We start from the raw sequence: 21,509 nt of genomic DNA, 5'->3' as shown, positions 1-21,509 counted from the left end.
ATACATCTGGGTTTTCGGTGCGGGAATGTTTGATATTAGCCAAAGAGTAGGTATTAACATAAAAAACAGAATGTACTGTAGCGCTTCTGCCTAATGAATAATTAATTGAACAAAAATACATGAAAACAATATTATACAAATTAAAAAGACCACTCATTAATATATGAACCTCCTCAGTTAAGTCCCTACTCGCGCCTATTACAACTACCAATGTAGAAAGATCGTTCAGTTCATTGAAATGGATATTAACAGCAAGAAGCCGTAGCTTAACTGTTCCAAATATACAAAAAAATATTAATATGTACTTTAATATGAAAATCGCGTCAACTACTATTACTGCAGGTAATTTTTACAATTCGCAGAGAGGTAGTTATTCATTAGGCATAATATGATTTTTTCGGACTAACCTCTCTGTATATCTACTCTTTCTCAAATCATTCCCGCACCTAAAACCCTGATGTATGTTTATGATAGAGTTTGATGTTCAAATTACAATGAGTATTTTATAAAGGACTGGGTGTTAGGAGGATAATGGTAAAACTAGCCTAGGTACCGTTACCGTGAAGTCTTGAACTTGCATCTTACATCTCAAGCAAAATATCTTGATGCCTATAGAGATCTCAATTATTTTTTCAGCACAGTCAACAAGGATGCATAACTATTCTTACAATTGAACCTGGTTCTCATTTCACCGTTATGTTTTTGGTGGGATCATAGGCATCTTTCAATAGGGGGTATGAGAAAGCTCAGCAAGATTTATTTACACTGGTACAGTCACCAGCATTAATATCTGCCACAGCGGAGCGCTAAAAATATTTGACACGTCCTTCCGGCCCTAGAAATAGTCGTATCAGATATTTATGCACGCTTGTTGTGTCAGATATTGCTACTGGTGACTATACTGACAAATCTTATATTCAACAGGGTATTATCATGGAATGCTTATGCTTAGTCACTATATGGTTAATTAGAATTTATCCATGTATAATACTAATAAAAGAAGTTATTATATCAGCAATATTGGATCAGATTAGTCGAAAATACACAAGGGTCATGCAGACTTGCAGGTGGATATGAAGTTCTTGCTTTACTTACCGTGAAAAAGTTACTTTTACCCGAGCCGTTACGTCCTACTACTACATTGTGACGCTTGTCGAAAGGTTCTACAACAATTTGCTCGCGGTAACTCTTAAAACCCTGAATTATCACCTGTAAACAAAAACACAGCACGTCAAACCATCATAAAGAAGCTTTGTGCACGGCGAATCGTGGCTGAGCTTATGTTAATTATGAGGTAGGCTGTATATTATGACTTATTTTCACCTGCTTTATATGCATTTTATCCAAATTCTCACAAATCTAGGAATTTTTATGTCATCTACATTTAGGGCGCCATTCCTGCCTGACGCGCGCTGACGGAAAATTATTGACTTTGACATGACATGACAGTTCTTCACGTTATGTTTCGTTGCATGTTAGTGCGCGCATACGTATTTCAACCAATCATGAGTACGAAGATCAAACATGACAGATAAAAGAAAGTGCTGGCATTGGTGGAAAAAGAAGCGGCAACCAAAATTATTTCCACATGACAGCATTACGCACCAACAGCATTAAGTGTAGGGATGTCCAGAATATTAATGATTCATTTTTTAAAGTTCGTGTTTATGCTGGACCTAGGCGACATAAAATGACTTTTTATGCTCTAGTGCATAAAGTAAAATCTTCATCTAAGACCAAGGCAATTAGGTGAAACAGCCACAAACAGAAGTTTCTACATATTATTTTTATAATTTTTAATTTATATAAAACTACTCAAAATAGTTCAATAAAACTAAAAAAATATAATTATAATAGTATTGCGTGAACAATAAAAGGTACATAGCAAGTGAACAATTGTTTCCACTGTTGCTATATAATTTCCTCGCCATCGAAGTGAAAAGCAGACTGTAAAACTAGAGCAATAAACACATTTTCCCCTCGACGTGTCCATCCACCCTCACCGTACGGGCTCGGGTGGCTATTTGAACGTCTCGGGTTAAATGGCTCATTTTATTATGCTCTTGTCGTACAATCTACTATAAACTGTAAGTTTAAAACTAACTCATAAATTAAAGTTTAGTTAGCTTAGTTAAGTTTATAAGAGTAATGACTTCTTCTAAGTTTAAAGACTGACTGAGAAAGGTAACGATACCTAATCATAATTTTATTAATTTGTAGAGGTACGAAGGGATACCTTACTAAATATCTAATACCTACTCTAAAACATTTAAGCACGAATAAAACAATAAGCGATTTCCCAGAGATAAGACCATGCTAGATCTATTTTTCATCCCGAAAACCCCCACATACCAAATTTCATCGAAATCGTTGGAGCCCTTTTTGAGATTCTATACAAGACTCGAATATACCGTGAGACTCACTCATATTACTCTAGTATTACCTTATCAAATCTGATGTAATGCGTCAAATCCGAGTCCATTGAATGCTCGGCCACAGCAGAGCCCCTGTCGTCCTGTTTCTTCATACTACGTATGTGCTCCGATACCCTAGTAGAAACGTTACGCTCAGTCTCACCGATATAGCTCTTGCCACACGAACACGGAATCATGTATACCCGGGACCACTCAGGGGCTCCCTTTTCTTCGGCTTTCGATATCGGTGAGACTGGTATACTAGACTACTGTAATACGTAGTTTGAGGAAACAGGACGACAGGGGCTCTGCTGTGGCCGAGCAGTCAATGGACTCGGATTTGACGCATTACATCAGATTTGATAAGGTGTCTACATGCGAGAGAAAAGTTTTTCATTCCGCGGAAAGTGCGTGAAGCCATTGAGATTAGTCGTCATCCGAATTTTAACCGGGATTGCGGTTGGTCGGTACACCCAAGTTGAAAAACAGTATTGAATACTCGTGCTGCGTCATCTGTTGGTGTGAACGTGCCTTTACGGAGCGATGTTGTTAGTGTTGAGTGCTACCCTACATTAGACAGTGACAATAAAAATGACGATAAAAATGCGGGTAGTTGTGCGCCGGTGTTAGTTTCGTCGGGCAGTCACGCGAGCAGAGCGGTGGCGTGTAGTGTGCGTGTTGCGGCAGCCACCGAGTCGCGTGCTCCTGAGAAGAAAGGCTACGAAATAGCCCGAAACATGTCGAGCTCAACTCGGTTTAAGACGTGAGTTATCCGTTTTAATATCATTTAATAATTGCTCGTTTAAAGGTATTAGACAAGCGAGCTATATTGTCTTCTACTGAAATTATAATTTTTGGTATTATCTGACTTATAAAACACCAAGGCCAAATTCCTTAAAAGCGACGTAAATTAACATACTAAACGAGTTATGTATGTGTACGCTTGTGATTGCAAATAGTAGTTCTGTTACTCAAACTTACACGCGTATAGGTAAAAACCTTAAGAAGATGACCTGTTTTATGTATTAGTAACGTATCCGTATAGATAAGTCGACGTTCCATTATTCGAAAAATGACGAGTCCCATATCAATTCTGTGCACTAACTACGTACAGGTCTTCTTAAGTTTTTTACCTTTACTAATATTAAAAATGCGACAGGAACTCTGTCTGTCTGTCTTGTACTTCTTCTTGATTAAACCGCTGAACGGATTTATTTGGCTGTCCGATTTATCTGTATTTAGTTGGCTGTTAGCGTTTGATTGCCTTAAACTTAGACAAAACTTAACATTATGCACTAGAGCAAAAATAGTAGTTATATCTTTTATCGCGGGACTAAAATAAGCCAATTTATACCCGAGGTGGCTAGCCACCCGAGCTTAAGCGAGGGTGTCTATTTGTCCGAGGGTTTATATTGACTTGTAGTCTCGAGGTGAAAACTCTATTTTTCACTTTGATTGCGAGAAAAAATAGTCATTGTCATTTCTGTGAAAGAATTAATGCGTTTCTTATTCCACCAGTCCATAAAACTATCATAAGTTAAAAAAAATCTTTCTAGATTTCGGCGGCATAAGACTATCAATTTATATTTTTTGCTCTTTGCTTGACATCATAATTTTCACTACCACACGACATTGTGAGAATTATCAATTTTTTTTAATCGTTTATGATTTACGCTCTACAACAATTTCAGTTTTCGCAGTAAGTATGTTTTCCAACCAGACACAGATATAACGAAATAGAATGGCGCCACCTTCTATGCGGAAAAATCATAGTACTAAGACCAAGTAGACTAAGAACGTAACATTTTCGTCATGAAAATGGTCCACACACAATCTTATTTTATGCCAAAAACTAAGCAAGTACTGGCTGTTTGAGTTTATCTAAGTCAGTCGAAGTAAATTAAAAAAATAATTAATTTTACTCCCTAGGGACACAAGTACTCACTTTACACCCACCTCGTAAGGCTATATAAACCTACTTTTAGAGCATGAGAAGTGAAAAAACCATTTTATATCGCCTTGATCCCGCATAAGTACGAAGTTTACGAGCATGCAAATTAAAAAATATATTGTATCAAAAATCTGGACCAAAATTCGAAAGTAAGAAATTTATATTTCATAACAATAAAACGAGAACCATTGTGAAAAAAACACTAGGTACTCTATAAATAGCTGAGATCAGGGCGTCATTTCTTGTATCTACAGCTGCACGTTTGAAGTGTATTTGGATATGGAAGTGTAATGTGTAATTAATTGATGACAATTGGAAAGCCAACGTCGTTGCTTTGAATATTATTGCTGCTATCAGTATAGTGCTGGCATTGAAAGAGTTTAGTATCTGTTAAAATAAAGTGTAGATATTTAATCTACTTAATAATAATTAATTAAAAAAAATACAAGCTTCCTTCCAATATACTGAGCGGCAAAAATTTGGCCCTCAAATGTATGAAGAATCGGTAATTTTGTATGAAGGGTGGGCCAAATTTTTTGCCGCTGAGTATATAAAAAGAGCAATGTACTCGTATACATGAAATACACGTCTGTCTTAGTGACATGCTCAAAAAATTTAACTTATAAGTGTTAGAGAAAACGTGATAACATGGCTGCTATGGATATACACAACAAACATAGTGAAGTTTTTGCCCAATTGTCTTCATTCGGAAAATTTCAAACTATCCAATATTTTTTAATTTGTTTGCCGCTAATGGTAGTTTCAATGATGAATGTGAATTATGTGTTTGTTGCTGAAAATGTTAATATCAGGTAAGGATGTGTGCGATTGAGATTTACACGTCCCACTGCAGGGCACAGCTTTCTTAAAGCAGAAACATTCACTCACTTTGAATTTAAATAAAATTGTAGGTAGATAATTGGTAAACTGATTTTAATTTGAATTCGATTATAATAAATTCACCATACCTATATGCTCTTCGGATCTCGGAAGCAAAACAGTTGTTGAAAAATTATTACTAATATTATAAATGCCAAAATTAATATGATTGTTTGTTTGTCTGTTACGCTATCGCACTTAAAGTACTCACAAACCAATTGTGAAAAATTGACAAGAGTTACCACGAGCACGCGATAAACGAATTCTTTGCAGACGAAGTGACAGCTTAGGCAATAGCTATTTGATGTCTTAAATTTAGTGCTAGGTCGCGAGTTTGACTACCTCCATGAGCAGGCAGCTATCAAGAAAGTAGTTGAAACTGTTTAATTTAAACCTGAGTGAACTTTTTTCATCTTCAAAATATTCTTAAATCCCAGAAAACACACACATTCTAACATCTGGTAGCATGGTGAACGGTTGTGTTGCTCTGAAGGCGATCTCTGGTTGAGTCCGAAACGCATCAGTGTGGTGATAATAGATGGGTTTTTGTTATTTGTGTGAGTTCTTACAGTGTGGAGGAGGTGGAGGAACTGCTTGAACACACATTTCTTGCATAAACGTAGCTATCATAAGTTTACGGGTGAGCGAAGTAATTGTTTGAGATCATTGATATGGACATCTGCAAAGTAACGCCTGATTGAATAAATTATTTATAATAATACTTTGTATAAAAATAACAATAAATATGGGTAAGGTCGCAAATAATTGTAAAATAACACACTGGAAGACATAACACACTGAAACACAATAACGCACTTTAATATTGTAAAGCTTAGTGCTCATTTGACTATTTTAGGTTAAAAAAGTGCAGTTAATTTTTTATGTATTCATTTTGAAAACGTGGGCTCACTTCAAAATGTTCAAATAGTACAAATTTTTACGACCTTACCCATATAGAATGTAATTAGGTACTGTCAATAATTGTACAGGTGTCGAGTACCAGAATGTGATAATGAAAATGCTACAGCTTCAATACCAACATGGTGGCCACAATCGGATGATACAAAGTGCTATCGACCAATATTCAATCTAACAGAAGCGAATGCAACTTGCTCAAACCAAGATGTAAATAGATTTGAAGAGTGCAATGAATGGATTTATGAAGACAGCAACTCGGTTATTACAGTGGTAGGTGATGCACACTCGTAAAAATTATCAAAAAATCCTGTGGCATGCATGGTCGAGTTAATTAGCACATTGACTATTTACCTGACTGCAATGGCATCCAAAAGGAGATTTACGTATTAGTACCTAGATTTTTTTGCTCAGTTAACGATAAAACAAATAACTTACGTCATGCTAAACATACTTAAATAGTATAACATTATTTAATTTTACGATTTCAACGAATCGGATATTATCTGCTGCTTGGAGAGTGAGTTAGTTACCTAACAAAGTTCAAGAAGTAACAAACTGCTAATATTTGTATTTGAATTGCAGCTTAACATTGGTTGCCAGACATGGAAGGCTTCTCTTGTCGGTACCATACACAATGTCGGAATGCTTTTATCAATGTTTATTATGGGATGGATCGCTGACAAGTAGTTATCTATTTTTTTTTACATCTACTTGAATTTAAAATATACAACATACCGGGTGTAGCCCGTAACAGGAGCAAACAATTAAAACTAAGATCGTACTCCTCAAAATGAACGACATTAGTTCAGTGACTTTTTAAATTAAGTAGTTTTTCTTTATTTCTATTAAACTTTACAGTTTATTCCTTAACGTTGCAATGTAAAGCAAAATGTTTGATGTTTGTAGGGTGACAAGCGACGTCAATTGAACTCTAGGATGGCGTACCTACATTGAAAACATTATTTTCTCAAAAATGACCGTAAAAGTTGACATTATTCTTGACATATCAGAAGGTGAAGTGCATAGTTTATGGTCAGCGAAAAATTAAAAAGTTAAAAAGATTGCAGGCGCGTTAGCTCAACAATAATGAATTAGCGCGCCTGCAATCAGTCACATTTTTTTTTTAAAGTTAAAAGGCCATGGAAATGTTAGCACAAGTCGTATACAGCCAAGTCTAATAATGGCCGGTATCAGATATTTTGTTGGAACTCCGGACTTTTTCTATTGGGTCTGAAATAGCTTGTGGTGTTTTCGATGGAAAAATACACCTGCAGTTTATTTTTAATGAAAAAGGCGGGAAAGCATAAGAAAAATATTGGAAAAAAATTAAATTTTATAATAGGTATATTTTGAGAAAAAGTTTATTCTATTTCAGAATTATTCAACATTTTTGAGAAAAGCTTTATATTAGTCTCGGCTGGAATAGCAATTGCTGGCTTCGTATTAGTTAAACGGACTCGCAAGCTCGTCCGTTTAATACTCATACTCAGCCAGCAATTGCCTACTTCCAGGCCACGACAATAATCTACTATTAATTTGTATGAAAAAGGGAAAATCTAAAGATTAAAAAAATCGCTGAACTAATATCGTCCAATCTCACGAGTACGATCTATGTTTTTATTTGCTCTTGTTACAGGCCACACTCGGTATATGTTTTAATAATCTGTTCTTTTTTATAGGTTTGGGAGAAAACCAACGATTGTTGTTTGCTCAGTCGGAGGGGTCATAGGAGTATTTAAAATATTTATTAGGAACTTCTATGCATACTTGGGTGTTGAATTATTAGAAGCAATCGTCGCTTCCGGACTTTACACTGTTGCTATTGTTTGGAGTAGGTGCTAAACATTATTTCGTATTTTATTATCGATTTTTTCACTGACTTAAAATTTCTTGATTAGTATCTTGTCATCTATAATGAAATCTTAATTGTTTCTTAACTTAATTTTAATGTATATTTAATACTAGATGTGGATGTTGTTATTCAAAAATAATTGTTTTAAATCATAGTTTCACTTAAAAATCGCATAATAATATATTTTGTTACAGTGATTGAAGTTGGAGGTGAAACCAAAAGAGTTATAACTGGAGTATTATTTTCATATGCGGTGTACGTAGGCGAAGTTTTATTTGCCTTCCTAGCAATGGGTCTTCAATACTGGAAATCATTGATACTTGCAGTGTATACCCCAGCAATCATTTTTGTAGTATATGCTTTAGTACTACGAGAAAGTACAAGGTGGCAATTGCTACGAGGAAAAGCTGCAGAAGCAAAAAATACCTTTAAACTAATTGCTAAAATAAACAAACAGGAAATTCCTGATGAAGACATAGACAATATCAACGAAGATGTTCTAAGATATCAACTAAATATAGCATCACAAAAAGAAAAAGAAACTATGAAGGACGTAATAAAGTCAAAAGAGATGATGATCCGCATCGCTGTTTCCTCGTTTTGTTTTTTTACGGCAAGTTTTGTCTATTATGGATTATTTTTACAAGCTGTACTTTTGCCAGGGGATAAATATTTAAATGTTGCATTGACTGCACTTGCAGCTTTTCCTGGAGATTTACTAGCATTTTTCACATTCTCAAAATATGGTAGAAGAATATCATTGCAATGTGGTTTCATTGCGTGTGCTATTTTCATAATGGCACAGGCATTTACTCCAAACAGTAAGTACCTTCTTATCACAGCTATTCATGTAAGGAACTGAAGTAAACGTTTTTATATTATTAATTTATAAACAATGTTAGGGAAAATTATTGGTACTACGTGGAAGTTGCTTTTTTTTTTCAATTAATTCCACAGAATTAAATGAAGTGTTGATAGGTCCATAAATATTTAAACTTGTTTTGGCAGTGATGATGTACGTAACGTAGGTATAACGTACTTATAACAGCAACAACTAGTAAAATAATAGTATAATGTAAAAGTGATTTTACGAGTAAAGTATTATTCTTGAAGGTCCACCCGGTAGCAATCCGCCACCATCTTGTTGGCTTATCCTGCCGTGAATCAGCAGTGCTTGCACTGTTGTGTTTAAGCGTGTAGAGTAAGACATCTGGTGAAATTGCTGGCACTTGAGGTATCCATCTTAGGCCTCTAGGTTGGCAACGCATCTGCAATCCCCCTGGTGTTGCAGGTGTCTATGGACGGTGGTAATCTCTTACCATCAGGAGACCCACTTGCTCATTTTCCATAAAGTTGAATAAAAAAAAACATTTTTACTATCTGGAATACAGTTTACAGTGGGACATTTACATATATTAGCTCAATACACTCAAAAGGACTAATGATAATCAATCGGTGCAGATATTTGTATGAAAAATACGAATGTTTGTTCTCGGGTCTTGGGTGTTTAATATGTATTTAAGTATGTATCTAGCTATATAATTATATTTATCCGTTGCTTAGTACCCATAACACAAGCTTTGCTAAGCTTACTTTGGGACTAGGTCAATTGGTGTGAATTGTCCCGTGATATTTTTTTATTTAATCTTAAATATGTTTTTCTTGTTTCAGCAATATCATGGTTAAAATTGATACTGTTTTTACTTGGCAAATTAGGATCTGCGTTATGTTTTACTGGAATGTTTACCTATAGCTTGGAACTATTTCCTACAAGTGTGAGAGGGTCTCTTGTAGGATTTTGCAATACAGTTGGAAGAATCGGTAGCATGTTGTCACCGCTCACTCCTTTATTGGTAGGTTTTATTCAGAATATATTTTTACGTAGTTTATGACAATAATGACAATATTTTTATTCTATTTACAGGTAACAGAGCCTGTTCCTCTACCATCAGTACTTTTTGCTACTACTGCGGTTATGTCGGCTGTACTCTTAATTTTTACTCCCGAAACTAAGAACTTGCCAATGTTTGATACCATTCAAGAAGTTGAGGCTTATAAATCCAAGATTACAACAAAATTTTAGGTTCAGTTATAGCATTGTAAAAAATTCTTCTTTGTTTTTGGTAATATTAACACGTTCACTGCGGGAAACAATTTCGAAGACTTTAAATCGATGCGTCTTAGGGTATGTAAGATCCGACATTCGACTTTTTGTTAGAGCGTTTGCGGGTCGAAAGGACCTGTTTGACATGCTCGACTAAAAAGGTTATCTGCATAGTTATGATAAATGTTGGTAATATTTTGAATTGTAATAGGTACCTAGTCATATAGTTGTTCTTGGTACAGTTAAGTTCGTAAGTAGATGCAGTCACTTAATACTATTAGAACATATGTGTAAAACTGACGGATCTTTTATGCCCGATATACGCACTGACAGAAAAAACTGTCGATAGAATTTTAGGGTTGCAGGGTAACAAAAAACATCGATATCGAGCAAAAAAATTATTTTTTAATTTCAGATCTATGTACATTGTATCATTCGCGGCAGAGAGATTTTTTACAATATTCACATAAAGTTTTGACTTTTTTCACTCTATTTGCGGTGTCTTTGCTGCTCAAAGTTTAACGTAATTTGTCATAGCACCCAGAACAATTTCGTTTCTTTGTTCCCATTTTTAAGCAATGACCTGTAGCCAAATCTGTATTAATTGTACAAGACACAGCGTTTGTTTTCGGTTAAACACGGAGAAACCTATCTTTTGTTCTTATCACGAGCACTGCACTAGATAAAATAGCCAATAATCTAGTGCGGTTATCGGGTCATTGGGCATCGGGTCACTAAGATCCTATACCGCACCAGACGTTATTTTTTCCTTTCAGTCGGTATAGGGCATAAAGGATCCGATGGCGTTTTTTTATAGGGACTGATTACTTTGAAAGAGGCAATTCCAAAACAGTAACTGTCTCACTCATACTCAGCTTATAACCTACTTAAACTTATCCCGCACCAGCGGTATGTCAAGTAATTTTTTCGCCGCACCGCAGGCTAGATGTGCATATGATATATTCGACCCGAAACCGCAGTGAACGTTTTAATTATTGACTTTTGAAATAAAAAACAGCTTGATTTATTTATTTTATTTATTTTTATTTTTTATTTGACTGGATGGCAAACGAGCAAGTGGGTCTCCTGATGGTAAGAGATCACCATCGCCCATAAACACCTGCAACACCAGGGGTATTGCAGATGCGTTGCCAACCTAGAGGCCTAAGATGGAATACCTCAAGTGCCAGTAATTTCACCGGCTGTCTTACTCAAAAAGAATGGTTTTATTCAAATAATATTTTGGTAAAAAATTCTTTTTTAATACAAGTTTTTTTTGCTGACTGTACTTTTGTTGATTGTACTTGCATTGTCACCCAAACTACATTTGCATACCAAATTTCAAGTCGATGCCATTAACCGTTGAAGAGTTCCGTCTTTCGGAGGCGATCCTGGCCGGACTACCAGGATCTCATCCAGATTAATGAACTGTCACGCAATTTACAAAAGTATGCCAAATTTAAAGACAAGCCGACTACTAAAAGTGGGTCAAATTTTACTTAAAAACTTACGTGATTTTCACTCATAATTAAAATACCACAAACGGGACTTTTTGATGGGGTGACAAAGTAAAATGACCAAGTGCAAGTTCAAGATACGAGTGCCGTTATTAATTATATTGTGATCAAATGCGGGTAGTTCAAAGGACTCACACTGCTAGGCAGACTTGACACCCCACACTTCAGTCTACTCGTGACCACGGCCACTGTAATGTGGTCGAAACGTCGACGTCGAAATATGTTTAGCTTGATAAGTAAGTCCCGTTTGTGATAAGTTTTAAGATGATATTTTAACTACAATTTAACTAGTCTTAATTAGGGTTTCGTACCCAAAGGGAACCTACGGAACCCTATTTCTGAGAATACACTGTCTCTATGTCTGTCGTTCCGTCTGTCACAGGGCTCTATCTCTTGAGCCGCGCGTAATATTTAGACACCTAAAAGTTTCACAGATTATGTATTACTGTGGCCGATATAATAACAAATACTAAAAGCAGAATAAAATAAATATTTAAGGGGGACTCCCAATCCCATTGAACAAACTTGTTATTTTTTGCCGTTTTTTTGCTAATGTTGTATAATAGATAATGGTACGAAACCCTTCTTGTGCGAGTCCGACTCGCACTTTGCCAGTTTTTATTGTGTCATATAGCATTGCGTATGCTCTGGTATTAATATCTTCCTCTTTCACTTCCATTACATCTGCTTTATGCCTAAGCGTAACTTTCGAGACAAAATGCTTACTTATCAGTACGATTTAAGAAATTAAGACGTATATAAACATTTTCGTTTCTCGCAATTATAATAAACAAAACCAATTTAGTTTTGTTTTATGTTTCCAATCAACTAATATATATATGAGCTATTCTTGTTGGTTTAAAAATATATATTCTTCTAAACACTACGCAATCTGCAATGGATAGGAAAGTTCGGACGCTATTATAGCTACGTGCCTACATTAAAAAAAATAAGGCTGTACTATGAACTTATTATAGAAGTTAAACTTACAAAAAGCACGACATAGGTTGAGATAGCACATCAGAAAATAATACTGTGTAGATAAATAAATGAAAATAGAAAACACGGGCTGATAAAAAATGGTTATAAAATTTTATAGGTGCTCCGACTCCCTTGCTAGGAACTCATAATCAAATTCAACGTGCGTCATTTCTGAGGAGGAAGATAGAATGACCAAACCGGTTATACAAAATAAATTAAAACTCATCATTTTGTATGCATTGTCTTACTCGTACTTCTATATTTTCCTTATTGTGAACATATGTATACCTATTGATTACCTTGAGATACACTGTGGCCTAGTGATCTAATAGTTTAGACTGTGTTTAGGTAATTATAAATTAAAGGCTTTGATTTGATGACGTGCCAATTTAAAACCGACATTATTGTTTGTCTCGTGTTCCTCATAGCAAATTAAAAATTATGGATTTATTTTTGGCAAGTCAACAATGCTTTTCACAAAGTCTTCTGTATTTCCAGATAAATACAATATAGGGCTCTTCAAGGCTAGTGAATAGGCTGTTACTGAATCAGTGAGATACACCTTTGGCCTCATCTGCACTTAACATCAGGTGAGAAAGGGGTCAATCACTGACAGTTTCATGTAAAAAAAAAACATTTTTCACAGCTGATTCTTCTCATTAAATATCATTTTATTTTAATAATAATTAGGCAAATGATTTAATCCATCATATTCCAAAGTATAAACGCACCTGATTTTATTTCAGCAGAAAGCTTAAATTTTACCTGAGATAAAGCTTGTTGTACTGTTAGACTTGTCAATTAGTGCCTGTTTGCTAATGTAGCTGATAATCTATCTATCGTTTTTTCTAAATATTTTAGGTACAGACGCAGCTTCACAATATAGTATCTAAAGATAGGAAAAATAAATATATTTTTACGTATGTATGTAGTCACAATATAATCTTATTGATGCCAACTTCATTGATAATATGGCTACGATGATTCGAGAATAAATTGAAACTAGTATTGCGCCAGCATTAGTTGAGCATAGTGCCTTCAACAATAACATAATTGACCTTAAAAATATTAAAACATTTTGAGTTGATAGCACAAATAACAAATTGAAGCAATTAAGTGTCTGTTTAATCAATTAACTAAATATAACAAATAAATTGAAAAATGACTAAAGTGTCCGCTGAAAATTTAGACAAGAATTCAAATAATGAAGTGTTTAGCCAGTTTCATGCTTTCGGAAGATTTCAAAGGATTCAATATTTTCTCATTTGTCTACCGTTAATTGTTGTTTCGATGATGAACGTGAATTATATTTTTGTTGCAGAAAATATCAATTTTAGGTAAGGATTGTAATGAAAATTCGCATTTAAAAACATCGCGTTCTAGCATTATATTTTTACAAAAAACAAAGAGGATATACGTCCTGAGTATGAGTTTACTAGACATCAAAATCATAAAAATGTTCATAGCTCACCTTGATTTGTAATTTAACAAATCCCCTTGCCATACGTCCCCTTCTTTTTTTTTTATTAAGAGCGGCCAAACGAACATCCCCAACTGGTTAGTGTCACCAAAAGGAAGCCGGCCATGGACACCCGAAACTCGAAGGGTATCCGTTGAAGGGGTCCGTTGCTGACCCTTTATGAGACTGATAGGCACTGATTTACTGATAGGTTAATTTTTAAAGATCTGTGTAATCGGGTAATGCATGTAAATTATTTTGACTGTTATATTACAGAACACAATTTATTGTACCGCGAGACTTATTTATACCAACAGTAATGTAACTCAAGCCAAGGTATTTCTAAATATAAATATCAATAAGTTCTTGTTTGTGTCATTAAAGTTGGAACAAACATCTGGCCCATGGTCAATATCATCAAATGATTATAAACTTTATTTTCAGATAAAAAATATTTATCCGATCGATTAAAGCGTGATTAAATAGTAAATAGTACATTATGATATGTGTGTGATGTGTGCAGAAGGAGCGGAAGCACAGAACAAGGTCTTGACAATATCAATGAAATTTCATTCTGCAGAAATTATCCAGAATTATAATATGGTGGTCTGCAGATAAAATATTGAGCGATCAAACCGTATTTAAAATGCATATTAAAAAACAACAATAAGCGTCGTCAATCGGAACTATGATTATAAACATTGTAACATTGCTGAATAAAATCTAATAGTGAATCAAAATGATCATGCAGTAAAGATGCAGTTGCAGTTCGCGTTCAAATTACGTTAGATGATCAATAACTGGAAGACGTGATGGCTAACACAGACTACGTACGCCTCTCTCTACGACAGAACTTACCAGATTCATAGGCCTGCCCTCTGATGTAATGTTAGATAATGACTTACAATATATGTCGTTTAAAAATCAAACTTGTAGTTTTGCTGAAGTGAATCGCTGCTTAGTTTTCGGAGTCACCTGCCGTCGGCAATGTGCGCAACCACTTTATACCACCACAGTTTTCGTATTTTGAAGATATTTGGAAAGCTAAAGTAAAGTTTACAAGACACCATTTAAATTAACGATATGTTAGGCTCATCCATTTATATGATATCCATTCCAGATAGCCATTTTAAATTATTGTTAAGTATGGATTTTTTTTAATTATTTTATACTTTTTTGATATTTCTGTGAAAATTATAGATTATGTGTTACACATATATTTGGAATAGTGTAATTATCAGCTTTCATGTGAAACTCCATAATTTTTCCGGACATTATGTTGAAATATCCTACTATTGTTCCTTCTCCACTTCAAAAATGTATGACAAACTTAACGATATCTCATATGCTGATTTCAATACAACCGCTTAGGCTACATAGGGTGGATATACTTGAAAAACCTTTTTATTTTGGCCTGGGGAAAATCCTTTATGGATGCAACCGGCCCGGGGAGGCCGGTGGCTATGTGGGATTATCGCCCCTGAATAGGGCGGTGTACCCACTAAAAACCCCAGGGTGTTTCTCTTCATCGCTGTTTTGCAGCCGGGCTGTGGGAACTGTGCAACCATGGTCCGGCAGCACGGCGGTCGTCGAGTAATTGGGCCCAACTTCAGGAGACCTGTCTCCTGTCTACACCGCTGTTGGTGCGCCGGGAGCCCAAACAGCGGGGAATGGGCATCTCCGTACCCGTCACCCTGTCCTTCTTACTTGAAAAAAAAAACTAGGCCTCAAGCAGTCGGGTAAAAAACAGCTAACTTACTTACAGCTACATACAGCTTTGATAACTAGTTAATTCTACAGACTAATTTTAATAAATTACATTTGTTTTAGATAATTTCGAGCTATTAAATAATGTTTACTGCCACAACGGTTACATATTTGAATATCTAAAAATAAAATACCTACCTACGGGTAAAATATCGATGTTCAAAATATTGAAAATAAAATGTCGACTGTATCGAAATATCGAAAATTAAAATAACGAAAGTTTGTAACGGGTATGGTCTGTAATATGAGGAAAAAATTAAAACGGTTCGTCCTCCTTAAACTGAATAACATTAGTTCAGCGACTTTTCAAAATAATGGAGTCTTTGAATTTTCCTTTTTTCATACAAATGAAATAATGCTATCAATGTACGCCATCCTAGAACACAACTGACGTAGCCTGTCACGCTACAAACATCAAGCATTTTGCTTTACATTGCTTCTTCGAATAAACTTAAGATTGTAATAAAAATTATTTTAAACTTATTATGTTTGAAATTCGCTGAACTAATGTTGTTGAGTTTGAGGAGTCTGATCTTTGTTTTAACTATTTGCTCATATTACAGGTTACACCCGTTATTGTCGAATGGTTAGATAACTTACGTCCAATATATCGAATCGAATTATATTATATACAAAAGTGGTATCGAAAGATATAAATATTGAAGTTCAGAGTATCGAATATCTTATGCGTGAACTATCACGTGAGAGGGTCAACGCGGAGCTCCTATTCCGCGCAGTTGAGGCTAAGGCAGAGTTTCGGCAAAATGATGAATTGGCAAAAATATTTGGTTCGGTTAGGTTAGAACTGTGACCACAACAACCAAAGAACTAGATTATGTAAAATAAATGTTATTAACTTATTAAGATAAAGGAGCAATAAATAAAACAGATTTTTACGTACGATATTTAAATTTTCGGCATTCAAATATGTTGACATTTATAACTTAGATATAATGGTTATCGACATTTTTAATATTTCAATATTTTAATCGCTCGACATTTAAATCTTAGACATTTTAACCATAGGTATAACAACTGTCGATATTGTGATACAATCGATATTTTAAGTTTCGATATTTTGAATATCGACATTTCAACCGTACGTATTTAAATTTTCGATATTCAAATATATAACCTGCCACAACACTTCCATAGCACGTTTACTGAGCACCAGGAGCTTTAACACTACTCTTGTTGATTATTACAAGCATTCTATTTTTTTTTTATATCCTATGAACTTGAACATCTAGGTTGATGCATTCGCAGAAACTGGCTCGAGGTTCATTTTATTCACTTTTTTTCTAATTATTACTTGTTATTATTATTTTATTCAATTGCTTCAAACTAGCAATTGGTGCAAATATATGTAATGAATTTGTCGAATCTGATTAAATGATTTGGACAACATTTTGTAATGTATGTACACAATGTATATTACAATGTATACACATAGTACAAAGTTTTGCATTTCAAGATAGAATTCATCATCGAAATTATTTTAACTAAAAATAATAACATTTCCTTTTTAATTGCTTAGGTGAAGAACGCTACATGCTACGTTATTTTATTTGTACAACAGATGTCGAGTACCAGATTGTGATACTCAGAATGCAACAGTTTCAATACCTGCATGGTGGCCACAATCCGAAGATACGAAGTGCTTCAGACCAGTTTTCAATGTAACAGAACCAAACACAACTTGCTCAATTCAAGCAGAAGTTGTATTTGTGGAGTGTGATGAATGGATCTATGAAAATAGAAACTCAGTTATTACAGAGGTAATTATTAATGTGCTTGTAGTGGAATCAATTGAACTGTGATGCGACGTAGTGTCCCCGCAGTAAAAGTCACGTGCGAGTGATTTTCCTGGTGAATATTTTCAATAGATATTCATTATGATTATGAAAAGATTCCACAGCGGGCGGGTGACGATTCCGCTGTTTAGACTTAACCTGCTTATACAATACTATTTTAATACACACATGTCAAAAGTTACTGTTATTCATACCGTCATTGTAAAAAAAACAAGTTTTTCCATCCCACAGCACTTCCGCCTTTTAAGCGATCTTTCTCGAGGTCTCTTTGAAATATCACATTAGTGTAATGTTTTTCATCGGCAACAAAAAAGCTGCAGCTAAGTGTCTTGATTTATTTTTGAAGTCTATAAATAGAGACGAGAATTAGTATAAATAGAGACGTGACAAAGGTCACGATTGCTCGCTTTGATAAATCACGTTAACGCAATCAGTGCCTGTAAATGTATCCTAATTATAGTCATTATAAATAATTATACGTCAGTATCTAGAATAAGGTACACAATCGAACTATCTATTTAAAGAAAAAAAACTGTACAATTTGATAATATCAGTGAACAGATATCATTTCTTCTTTTTCGGACTCCATACCAAATTAACAGAAAAGAAAAAGAACAGAGCCGTTACATACGAGTAATCACTTTATTAATCTGTCTGTTATGTTTTGATGTTCACATATAAATCACAATGACTCCTAGCTACACTACATCCACACATCTCATAATTGTATCTTGCCACTTCCAGTACGGATAGATAATTAATACAAATAAATAAATAAATACAAAATACCACAAACCTGTAATTGCATAAATAAAAGCGGTATCTATCTCCCATATAACAATTTTGTCACAAAAATGAATGTCAATAGGTTGGAGTGAATAAATGTATATATATACCCAGTAAAACTTTTAACCGAATGAGAGGGAACTAGGTTAAATTTTAATTCTCAGTTCAAGCTCAATCTTTCTGTTCCTGTTCCTTGCTTTGTATTATTGTTCGTCTATATAATATAGGACCAGAAAAAAAAAATTCGTGTAGAAGCTAGTTTTAAGTAGCATAAAATTAAGTATATGGATTTATGTTTATTTATTTTTAACCGACAAAAAAACGGAGGTTTCTCAAGTTGACGCAGTTATTCAGACGCATATATTATACGCATTACTTTTTAGTCCGATTTTGATTAAAAAAAAATATTGGATCCTTATACCTCAAAATTGGTTCCATAAAAAAAATAAAAAAAAACTTTTTAACAAAAAATTAAACCACCGATAAAACTGCACAGCAAAAAATAATAAACCTTTTTTATTCAATCCTTTTTTCATTTAATCTTAATCTAGACGCCAGCTTGAAGTCGGTGCCTCAGCACTAGCCAGCAGGAAGTGGACCTAGTTGTCTACCTGATGGGCTTATATTCTATCACTCCTTCTAGCTCGTGCTAAGGCACCGACTTCAAACTGGCGTCTAGATTAAGATTAAATAAAAAAAGGTTTATTATTTTGTGCTTTTCAGTTTTTTTATGTTGTCCACTACCGTCGGAAAAAATACTATTATTTGTCTTTTATTGGTTTTCAGCTGGACATTGGATGCCAGTCATGGAAGGCCTCTCTCATCGGTACCATACACAATGTCGGAATGCTATTTTCCATGTTTTTAATGGGATGGATAGCAGACAAGTAAATTCGGTGTAACAAAATAAAATTCTAGAAAAAAATAAAAAGCAAACTTTATTCATAATATTGTTACTGTTTTTTTAATTATGACATTGTAGTTTAATTTAATTTAATTTTAAATTATTTGCTTTAATTTAATTTGATTTAATTGGTATAATTTGTAATGATTTATGTAATGCTAATCTGATTTAATTAAAATAAATAATACTTAACTGTTTATTTTTTAGGTTTGGTAGAAAACCTACAATAATTGTATGCGCAGTCGGAGGAGCCGCTGGAATAAGTAAAATATTTTTAAATAGCTTTTACGCTTATTTGGGCGTTGAATTTTTAGAATCGTTCCTTGCATCTGGACTCTACACTGTGGCTATTGTTTGGAGTAAGTCACTCGTATGAACACTCCTTTGTATTTTTATTCGAATCGAGATCTGAAAAATTCCAAAAGATCTTTTTAATTTCAATTTGTACAACTAATTTACGAATTAATTTTATTTCTGCAGTGATTGAAGTGGGAGGAGAGACCAAAAGAGTCGCAGCTGGAGTTATATTCTCATACGCCATATATGTAGGCGAAGTTACATTCGCTTTTATAGCAATGGGCTTTCAGTATTGGAAAAGGCTTGTAATAGCAGCATACGCTCCTGCAATCCTATTCGCTGTCTATGCTATAGTATTAAGAGAAAGCACTAGATGGCAATTATTACGAGGAAAAGCAGTCGAGGCAAAAAGGACATTTAAAATAATAGCCAAGATTAACAAATGGAATATTCCTAATGACGCAATAGACGCTATAAAAGAAGAGGATTTAAGATTTAAATTAAATATAGCATCACAGAAAGAAAAGGAGACTGTGAGGGACATAATGAATTCAAAAGAAATAATGATTAGGCTTGCAGTTACCTCATTTTGCTTTTTTACTGCAAGTTTTGTGTATTATGGATTAGCTGTACAAGCTATATCCCTACCTGGCGACAAGTATTTAAATTTTGCTCTGACTTCGTTGACATCTTTTCCTGGAGATTTATTGGCATTTTTCACATTTTCAAAATACGGCAGAAGAATATCTTTACAAGGCGGTTTCATTTCTTGTGGCATTTTTATAACAGCACAAGCATTTGCTCCAGATTGTAAGTTCCATACTTTAGTATAATTTAATAATTGAAATTTTGTTTTTATTTATTTATTTAAGGATTCTGTTTTAGCAATTTCATGGTTAAAAGTGACGCTGTTTCTACTTGGAAAGTTGGGAACGGCGTTATGCTTCACTGGAATTTACACATATAGTTTAGAGCTGTTTCCTACAAGTGTTAGAGGCTCCCTCTTTGGTTTTTGCAACATGTTTGCAAGAATCGGTAGTATGCTGTCACCGCTCACTCCTTTACTGGTAAGTTAATCGCATTCGTGAATGATTTTCGTGTTATATTTATCTCGCGTTTTTTATTTTTTATACCATAATAAAATAATGATTCATTTTCAGGCAACGCAGCTCATGGTCCTGCCATCAATACTATTTGCTTCCACAGCTTTTACGGCTGCTTTACTTTTAAGTTTTACTCCCGAAACAAAAACATTACCGATGTTTGATACAATTCAAGAAGTTGAGGTTTACAAATCCAAACTTGTAACAAGGTTTTAAGTAATACCTATTTCATTTGTTTGCTTCGATTGAAATTAAACTCATGAAGCATTAAATGCGTTATTTTATTTGAAGTCTGTTATAAACCATTCGGTTTCCGGTTTCGCTTTTTGATCATAATCTTCTCAATTTACTATACTACAAAAGACCACGGGAAAGGCCACAAGAGTAATGCAAAGATGATATCATAAAAGTGGCGGGCAGAAACTGGACCCTTACTGCCCAGAACAGGGAGAAATGGAAAGATTGATTGAAGAGGCAATAAATTGCCATAAAAAAACATTTATAACACAAGCTTTTTGCTGACTGTACTTGCTTGCTACATTTCCTTACCAAATTTTAAGTCGACGCCATGAACCGTTGAGAAGTTCCGTACTGACCTGCACAGACCCTCCACACCACCCACCACCACTCGAACCACCAGACCACTACCCGAATGGTGGTGGCCGGACCACCAGAATTTCACTACCAGATTAATGTATTGTCTTGTCACTACCTATTTGTACCAGATTTACACAAGTGCCAAATTGCAAATCAATGAGGGCTA

General features: G+C 34.6%; 2 protein-coding genes across 8 annotated transcripts; both read left to right on the top strand.

Annotated features, from left to right (window-relative positions):
* Positions 1 to 4,667: 4,667 nt before the first annotated feature.
* On the top strand, positions 4,668 to 10,535 carry LOC141436138 (organic cation transporter protein-like). Of its 6 annotated transcripts, none has more exons than XM_074099009.1 (8): positions 4,668 to 4,743; positions 4,999 to 5,177; positions 6,234 to 6,432; positions 6,745 to 6,845; positions 7,842 to 7,993; positions 8,209 to 8,835; positions 9,686 to 9,867; positions 9,939 to 10,535. In XM_074099009.1, exons 2-8 carry the CDS (start codon positions 5,014 to 5,016, stop codon positions 10,095 to 10,097), a joined length of 1,584 nt encoding a protein of 527 aa, XP_073955110.1. In that variant the 5' UTR covers positions 4,668 to 4,743; positions 4,999 to 5,013; the 3' UTR covers positions 10,098 to 10,535. The 6 variants fall into 6 exon arrangements, with proteins under 6 accessions (XP_073955110.1, XP_073955108.1, XP_073955107.1 ...); XM_074099007.1 differs by having other exon boundaries at positions 4,688 to 4,743; positions 4,993 to 5,177; XM_074099006.1 differs by having other exon boundaries at positions 4,728 to 4,743; positions 4,964 to 5,177.
* A 1,376-nt stretch (positions 10,536 to 11,911) lies between these two features.
* LOC141436137 (organic cation transporter protein-like) lies at positions 11,912 to 21,018 on the top strand. 2 transcript variants are annotated; one of them, XM_074099004.1, is made up of 7 exons: positions 11,912 to 13,953; positions 17,422 to 17,620; positions 19,229 to 19,329; positions 19,554 to 19,609; positions 19,827 to 20,453; positions 20,529 to 20,710; positions 20,804 to 21,018. In XM_074099004.1, exons 1-7 carry the CDS (start codon positions 13,778 to 13,780, stop codon positions 20,960 to 20,962), a joined length of 1,500 nt encoding a protein of 499 aa, XP_073955105.1. In that variant the 5' UTR covers positions 11,912 to 13,777; the 3' UTR covers positions 20,963 to 21,018. The 2 variants fall into 2 exon arrangements, with proteins under 2 accessions (XP_073955105.1, XP_073955103.1); XM_074099002.1 differs by having other exon boundaries at positions 11,914 to 13,953; positions 19,554 to 19,705.
* Positions 21,019 to 21,509: the final 491 nt, after the last annotated feature.

The sequence above is a fragment of the Choristoneura fumiferana genome, chromosome 16 (genome assembly GCF_025370935.1).
Source record: "Choristoneura fumiferana chromosome 16, NRCan_CFum_1, whole genome shotgun sequence".
Classification (NCBI taxonomy): Eukaryota; Metazoa; Arthropoda; class Insecta; order Lepidoptera; family Tortricidae; genus Choristoneura; species Choristoneura fumiferana.
The sequence above is the reverse complement of the archived record's forward strand: the minus strand, read 5'-3'. Positions and strand labels throughout refer to the sequence as shown.